The 7895-nt window shown below is 38.9% G+C and overlaps 1 protein-coding gene across 1 annotated transcript; it reads left to right on the top strand.

Annotated features, from left to right (window-relative positions):
- Positions 1-6937: 6937 nt before the first annotated feature.
- Positions 6938-7645, top strand: LOC122664826 (NDR1/HIN1-like protein 26). The gene has a single exon (XM_043860825.1). It carries the CDS (start codon positions 6992-6994, stop codon positions 7643-7645), a length of 654 nt encoding a protein of 217 aa, XP_043716760.1. The 5' UTR covers positions 6938-6991.
- The last annotated feature ends 250 nt before the right edge of the window (positions 7646-7895 follow it).

The raw sequence follows: 7895 nt of genomic DNA, 5'->3' as shown, positions 1-7895 counted from the left end.
AATATGGGAAGTAGTATTCTATGGCCACACTCCCGGAGAGAGAACTTTCTCCCTATATTCTATATAATGAATCAGTTTTAAAGGAAATTTCTACTAAAAAACCAATAGTTCTAATGGAAATCGATGCCACTGGGAAATGTAACTTAGGTTTTAACTTTTAACCTACCTCCGAACGACTTTTACCCTAACTCAAGGGGGAAAAGTCCATAGCCCATAATGGATCTGATTTTCCTCAAGAGGTGAAGGGAGCTGGAAGATCCAACCCAGTCAAAACAGGAAACCCCACATGTGAAATGATCCAAACACCACTCTTTTGGCTAAGCTGATCCTCCAATTACTGCCACAGCTGGAGGAGAGCCGAATTGACCCATAAGACGGTGGGCCATATATTTTTAGAAGATGGATTCAAGAGAGTTCATTGTTAAGAAAGCAAAGCACAGGGTAAGAATGATTGATTGCAAGTACGGCTATGCACTTGTCGCCTCCTTTTCTCAAAATCATAGTGTCTTAGCCATTAAGGAAAACTCAGTGATGCATGCAAGTTCCTGTGGCTGTGGGGTTCAATTTGTTTCAAACTTCAAGGCTCAAAGCACTGTGGAGCCACCGGTACCTGGGTCTTATCACAATTCATAATTCACATCGGTGGTGACCTAGGGGACTGTGGGTTCCACCATGTAAATGCTTTGATCTGGTGACCCATATAGTGAGTGATATATATATGAGTATAGGGATTAGGGAACCCGACTTCCGACCATGCCCTGAGAGACCCTACTCCTCCACTGGACAACTTGGTCACCAGTCCACCCAGGGATCGGATGACTTTCTATCATGTGGCCCTGGCGCGCCATACGAGTTGGGTTTTTAGTCTCTCTAATATGCACACGGCCCCACTCTCCACCATCCAGAATCTGCGACAAACCCACAACACCCTCTCTCTCTCTCTCTCTATATGAGAAACTGATCTTGAAATAAAGTCTTAAATCTTTTCCGCAACGTACGTGAATGACAATGACCACCAAAGGATGGCGGGGTTTAAACTTTAAAGGATTTTTACAAATGCCCACCTAAAATGTCCATTTGTCTAAATGCCCCTTATAACTTTTTTAATTGTAAACTCGTTCTATTTTTTAAACAGTATAGCACTTTGGTCTAATATGTTAATATGGGACGTTAGAGGTTAGTTGTAGGAAATCTAATGATCAAAATGCCCTTATAATAAAATCCAATCAAAATTTAAAAATAAAATGATCAAATTGCCCTCATCTTCCTCTAATCATTTGTTTAGGTTTGAAACTGAAAATCAAAAAAACCCTAAACTCTATCCAAAAAACCAATAAGGAAAACTCACCTGCACAAGAAGCTGAATCCATTTTGATCAGTTGTGTTGGAATCGGACCCTCCAATTTATTGTTTGCCACACTTACCAATCTCAAATCCTTTTGTTGGAAATCTAAAATATTTCCTTCAAACTGATTCCCATCGAGCCTTAACTCCAAAAGCCGAGGTAACTGAGCAAGCTAGCGACGACGGAATCTTACCCGTAAATTCATTCTCTGCCAAATTCAGAAACTTCAAAGATCCCATCTTTGTATATGCATTATCTGGAATCTCACCAAAGAAAATGATTTTTCGACAGATGAACCGATTTCAATGCACCAAGCTTCCATATGCTAGGTATGGAACAATCGAAGTTATTGTTGGTGAAGCTTATCCATCTTAAGAACCCCAAACCCGCAAGGGTGTCGACATCGATTGTTCCCATTAAGCCCATGCTCTTGAGTTCCCACTAAGCTTATCCATGAAGAATTAATAATTTGTTTGGTGACTATAGTAGTGAGATCAACCGTGAGTTGGTTTGATGCATCTTTTCAGCTTTGACGATTACAATAGTGAGTTACATGAAAGTAAAACTTATATTATTGGTTTTTTTTTGATAGATCTAAGGTTTTGAGATTGGTGAGTGTGGCAAACATTAAATTGGAGGGTTCGATTCAAGCACATCTGAGCAAGATGGATTCAACTTCTTTTGCAGGTGAGTTTTTTTTTATTGATTTTTTGGATAGAGTTTAGGGTTTTTTCGATTTTCTATTTCAAACCCTAAACGATTTGGGGAAGATGAGAGCAATTTGGTCACTTTATTTTTTAATTTTGGTTGGTTTTTATCATAAAGGCATTTTGGTCATTAGATTCCTTGAAACTAACCTCTAACGTCCCAGATTAACAGGTTAGATCAAAATGCTACATTGTTTTGAAAATCAAGAGGTGTTTGCAATTAGAAAAGTTATAGGGGGGCACTTAGAAAAATGGACATTTTTAAGGGGTATTTATAAAAAACCCCAACTTTAAAAGATGGAGAAAGTAGGAATGACTCAAATCAACGGAAGGCCGGGGAGGAGGAGATGAGAATTTGGGAAACTAGGGACGGTGGCCCTTTTCAAATCTCCCTGAGAATTCAACTTCGATCCAGCGGCTCTCTCTGTTCTATAAACTCTAAAGTCTCAAATATATATAAAATGAAGGAAAACCAAGAAAGTTAAATCTAATAAAGTTAGCCTTTTCCCCTCTTCAAGTCTTTGGTTTCAGACCTACAATGTTACTGTAAGTACCAAGTAATTAAGATACAACTTCTTTTGAGGCTCCTGAAGAAATGGTAGTCTCCCTCTCTCCCTCTCCCCTCGCGTGGCCTTTGTTTCCCTCCCTCGACCAGAACACCACCTAACTTTCTATACCAACTAGACTTTCTTATTATGATCTGATCGGTCAACACACTAGCAGGGCTGCAGGGAACCCCTGACTCCAGAATCCAAAAGCTAGCTTGATCTTTTATAGTGTAGTCCTTCTTATGTGAGATTAAAATCCTTTGTTCCTGACTATAAAACTTCATTTACTGCATCAATTAACCATCTGATCTACTTCTCTACGCTATTAATTATATTTTAAAACCAAAAGGCCAATAGGAAAAATCTGGAAAGTGGAAAGTGGAAAGTGGAAAGTGGGTGGGTGGTTATCAATGATCATCTTTCCAGTGCTAATCTAGGCCGGCATGGTGGCATGTCACAGTAGAGACCCCCATCAAAATGATAAGATGTGTCGGATGGCATTTGCAAGTTACAATTAGATATCCTCTTCAAACGGAAGGGAAGGGAAAGAAAAGGAATTGAAGTACAGAAACAGAGAACTCACGCAGGAACTGATTTTTTTGGGGTTTGTGGGAGCTCCTGATGTTACTTAACTAAATAAAAACCCCTGTCCTACCATATTTCGGCTATGAGAAAAAGGCAAGCAAAGTTGATTCCAATAAGCTTCCAAAAAGTGAAGAGTTTGGAGATGGAGATTCTCCATGTTTGAAATCTTTTCCTGCGTAGATAAACAAAAACAAATCAATAATAATGAATAGTGATCCAGAAAGCTACAACCCATCCTCAAAAGAAAAGGGAAAATTTTTTTGGAGCAGTGCGTGGTGCGTGGAGGTGTACGTATAGTCTTCCTTAATTATTATTATTAATTCTTTGTTTATTCAAAATGGGGGAAACTTCGCTTCAACTCCTGTTTTGCTCTGCCTGTGTGGTGTGTGGATGAATAAAGATATATATATATATATACATATCTCCATGTCCCAATTCCGAAAGAAAAGAAATAAAGAAGGAAAGAAAAAAAAAAGGCCACTTGCTTTGGTCTAATCTATGAGCCAAGACGAGTCATTCTAATCAAGAGTAGGAGGAGGAGTAGTAGTAGTGCTATCCTTTTCTTTACAATTATTGTAAAAGTGAATCCTAGTCAGGCCCATTTGATTCGACCCCTGATACTGATAGACATCCCCCGCAATCCCTTTCCTTCAATACTTTTATGTATGCATTCTCATGATTCAAAGTAAGTTTACATGTCCTACACTCCTACTAATATAATATTTCCTTTGGGGGTAAAGAGAATGCTATCTGGGCATGTGTGGTATGTTATCTTTCTATCAAGATATAAGGATGAGCGAAATGACTGCCATATTCTTAGGAAATTCCACATTTTCATGGAGGTGCGACGGTAATTTTGCTTGTCCTATGTCTTGGCATAGAATCAACGTACCCAGATAACGTTCTTTCTCCTTTTTAATTTTTATTTTTTAAAAGGTAAGATTGGAAGTTCAAACGATCGAACTACTTACCTTTCAAGAGCATGAATTTTTTTTTTTTTTTCTTCCTCTTTTTGGGTAAAGCAAGCGCATGAAAGTTGAGTCTTGAGGAAGAAGACAGAGGGAAGGGCACCCTACTACGACAAGAGAGGGAGCATCGGATCCATTCATTGTACAAAAGTCCAGACAATCAATAGACGCATAGCCAATTGCGCAAACAACGCCTCTCCGAAGATACGAAACCATCATTTTATAGCTTCAGTGCTGCCCTGTGCCAACAATTATCATTAGGAATGACAAAGATAAGAGTACTAATACATATGGTTTTGAATCTAAGTTTTGATTCAGTTGGGACAAGGCCCGGTTCAGTTGAGTTGAATTGAGTTGATTACCAGAAAAAAAAAACAAAGAGTTGAATTGTATATTTATGGTCATGTCATTTGTATTAAATGAATTGAAAAAAAAAAAAAAAATTTAAAATAATTTTTTGATTTTCCTTATTTTTGTCTCTCATAATATTTAAACCATTGATTTTACCAAAAAAAAAAAAAAAAACCATTGACCTCCCCTATTGTTTTTTTTAGTAAAGTATATAATTAGTGAAAAGTGTTTGGTCCCTCGTTGATTTTGGAGTAGAGAAAAAAGTGTTTCATATTATATAATGAGAAAATTGTAAGGTTAGGGTTATTTGAAAGCAGGGTCAAGGTTTTTGGTGAGATTCTAGGCTTACAAATCATGTGGATTCTAGTTCCATTTTTGCTCCGATTGAGGTTTATCAGTAACCTTATCGACATGCAATATACTGTTTTCGATGTTGAATGAGATTTTATCGGGTCGATGGTCTTTTGTTGCACGCCAACAACGGGTAGTTTCTCTTTCTTCTCTCTTAGAGAGACATCTTTTGGATCCTTATTCTGTGAGTTTATTACCTCTCACATTCATTTGCTCTCTCTCTCTCTCTCTCTCTAATTGATTGAACACAACCTAAGTATGTTCCGACGGAACATGACTCGGTAAGTGAGTACAACAATTACTGGAAGTAAGGGTGTCAATCGATTCGGTTCCATGAATTGATTGTATGACCCGAAATAGAACCGAGAAATGAGTCGGTTCTGGATTTGGATACTGAATCCAAACCTGCTCGGTTTGGTTCTCCAATACAGTTCCACTTCGGGTCTAAATCCGATTTCAATTCGGTTATACAACACGGTCTAAATTAACTGTTCTAATATTTGGTTTTTAAATTCCCAACAACATTGCTGTTGAAAGTCATACAAATGCCCATCTTGAATTAGTATCTTATGCCCTTGAAACAATAATCTGCCTTACGTGTCAATAGTGTCTTTGAAGCTGATGGAACTGGGAATAAGGGACACTATTTCCTCTCTCAACTTGGGCTTATTGATATTAGATGCACTGTGATTGCTGCTAATTGTGGGACCGTGGGTCCCTGTGGGAGTTGAGAATCGAGAGAGACAGAGTCGTAGCGTAGAGTAGACTTGAAGTAAAAGTACAAAATTAAAATAGTGAAGGGGAAATTCAATGTTTTTTATGGAGATCATTTGTATCAGGTGTTGCAACATCAAATGTATTACAACATCGAAATATACCACTGTATGGTTGGTGTTCTCATTGTGACTGCACTAAAACTATCTCACATATCTTGTTAGGTTATTCTTTTGCACGGGCGGTATGGTTTGGTAGTGCTTTGGGAATTGTAATACCACCAAGAGAGGATCCTTCGTTGTGTTAGTGGATCCAGCTTGGGGACTCATTCGCCCCACATGATAGGTAACTTGTCCGGCTTTAGTTGCTCTCTGCACATTTATTTATTGGACGTTATGGAAAGCTAGAAACGATGCTATATTTGGCCGTAGAAACTGGGCACCAGAAAAAGTGATACAAGTTTTTGTTTTGGCTTTCAATGAATTTCTCAAAGCCCTATCTGATGCTATTGTGCAACCGACTTGTATACCCATACCTTCAAACACATTACTAGTTTGGGCTGCCACACCTCCAGGTGTGGTGATGATCAATTGTGATGCGAGTTTACCTTCAAATACATCATCTCATGGACTAGGTATTATTTGTCGTGATTGTCATTAACGACCTCTACATGTTGTGTCCGTCCTTGCGACTTTCATTGATTCTATGATTGGAGAAGCTTTAGCCATTCACTTATCAATGTTGGAGGCAATTCAAAGGGTTTTGATCATGTGTTGTTGGATTCAGATAAAAAAAATGTGATCTCATATCTACAAGGTGGATTATTGACTTCAATGCTCAATTTGTGAACCATCTTGGAAGATATTGTCCATCTTTTATCTTGTTTTGAAACTTGTTTTTTAAATTTTACTTCATGAGAGATTAACAGTTTAGCTGATTCCTTGGCAAAGAAAGGCCTATCGATGACGTGTACAATGGTGTGGCTTGTTTTCAATCCATAGCTATTGGATTATTGACCCAAAAAAACAAATAAAATCCATAGCTATTGGATTTATGTAATCTCCCGCCATTAGCTTTCACATAATTATCTGATAAAGTGCTATTAAAAAACAAAAAATAAAATAAAATCGAGCCAATAAAAATCTGGAAACACGTTCTTTCTTTCCCACCAGGAGCTGCCGGTCAAAAGCGGTAGAGAGAAATAATTGCTGCTTTACTTGGCGCATTCAAGCTTGCTTGCAGATTTTTGAAAGCGCCCTTGCCTTGCCTTGCCTGCCGAGCCAGGCAGGATATCTTCCTTTTTCTTCTCTTATATTTAAGACGGATTAAGCTCATCGTCCCCTCTCCTCTTCCTTGGTGGGTTAGCACTTGTGTGAACGTCGCACCATTCTAACTAACTCAACTGGTCTTTCTCACTTGCAAATGTCTCAGATATTCCTGACGAACTCTCCTAAGCACTGCGCCAAGCACGGACTCAACGTAAACAAATTACCAAAGAAGCTACTTTACGGCTTCTCCACCTTTCTATTCTCTCTTTTCTCACTCGTCATTTTCGTCTGGTTAATCCTACGCCCTTCCAAGCCAGAATTCTACCTGAAAGGGGCCGATATCTACCAACTCAACCTCTCATCCCCTCACCTTCTGAACTCTTCCATACAACTCACTCTGGTGTCGAAGAACCCAAATAAGAAAGTTGGGGTCTACTACGACCAGCTCCAAATCTACGCCTCCTACAAGGGCCAACAGATAACCGTCTACACATCTCTCCCTCCATTCTATCAAGGCCATGAAGATAGCAATCTCTTAACAGCTTCCTTGGTAGGAACAGGGCTCCCTGTGGCCCCTTCTTTTGGTTATGAAGTGGGTCGGGATCAGACGACGGGTAGACTGATTTTAAGTCTGAAAGTGAACGGACGGCTCCGATGGAAGGTTTGGACCTGGGTTTCCGGCCCCTATAGGTTTAATGTCAACTGTGTTACGATTATGGTTTTTGGGGCAGACGACGTTGTATCATCATCAGCAGCAGCAGCCCCTTTGAGTTCCAAACAAGGGTCTACCTGTTCTACTACTGTTTGAACTTACTGTTCCAGATAACCCTGTTTTCGCCTTCTGTAAGAAGAAGCTTTTTTTAGCTTCAAGTAAGTTTTTAAATCCATATATCCTTTTTTAATTGATTGTTGTATGTTCCTCTGTTTAATTTAGCTTCTCTTTTATATTAATTCCTAGCTAGCTTGATTGAGGGTGATTCTGATTCAATATTATTGCCCTTGCCCAATACTGTATCTAGGTAAAGTTCGTTGCTTCTCTATCACTGATCCATCACTCC

The sequence above is a fragment of the Telopea speciosissima genome, chromosome 6, assembly GCF_018873765.1.
Source record: "Telopea speciosissima isolate NSW1024214 ecotype Mountain lineage chromosome 6, Tspe_v1, whole genome shotgun sequence".
NCBI classification, from domain to species: Eukaryota; Viridiplantae; Streptophyta; class Magnoliopsida; order Proteales; family Proteaceae; genus Telopea; species Telopea speciosissima.
This window is presented reverse-complemented; position numbering and strand designations above follow the sequence as displayed.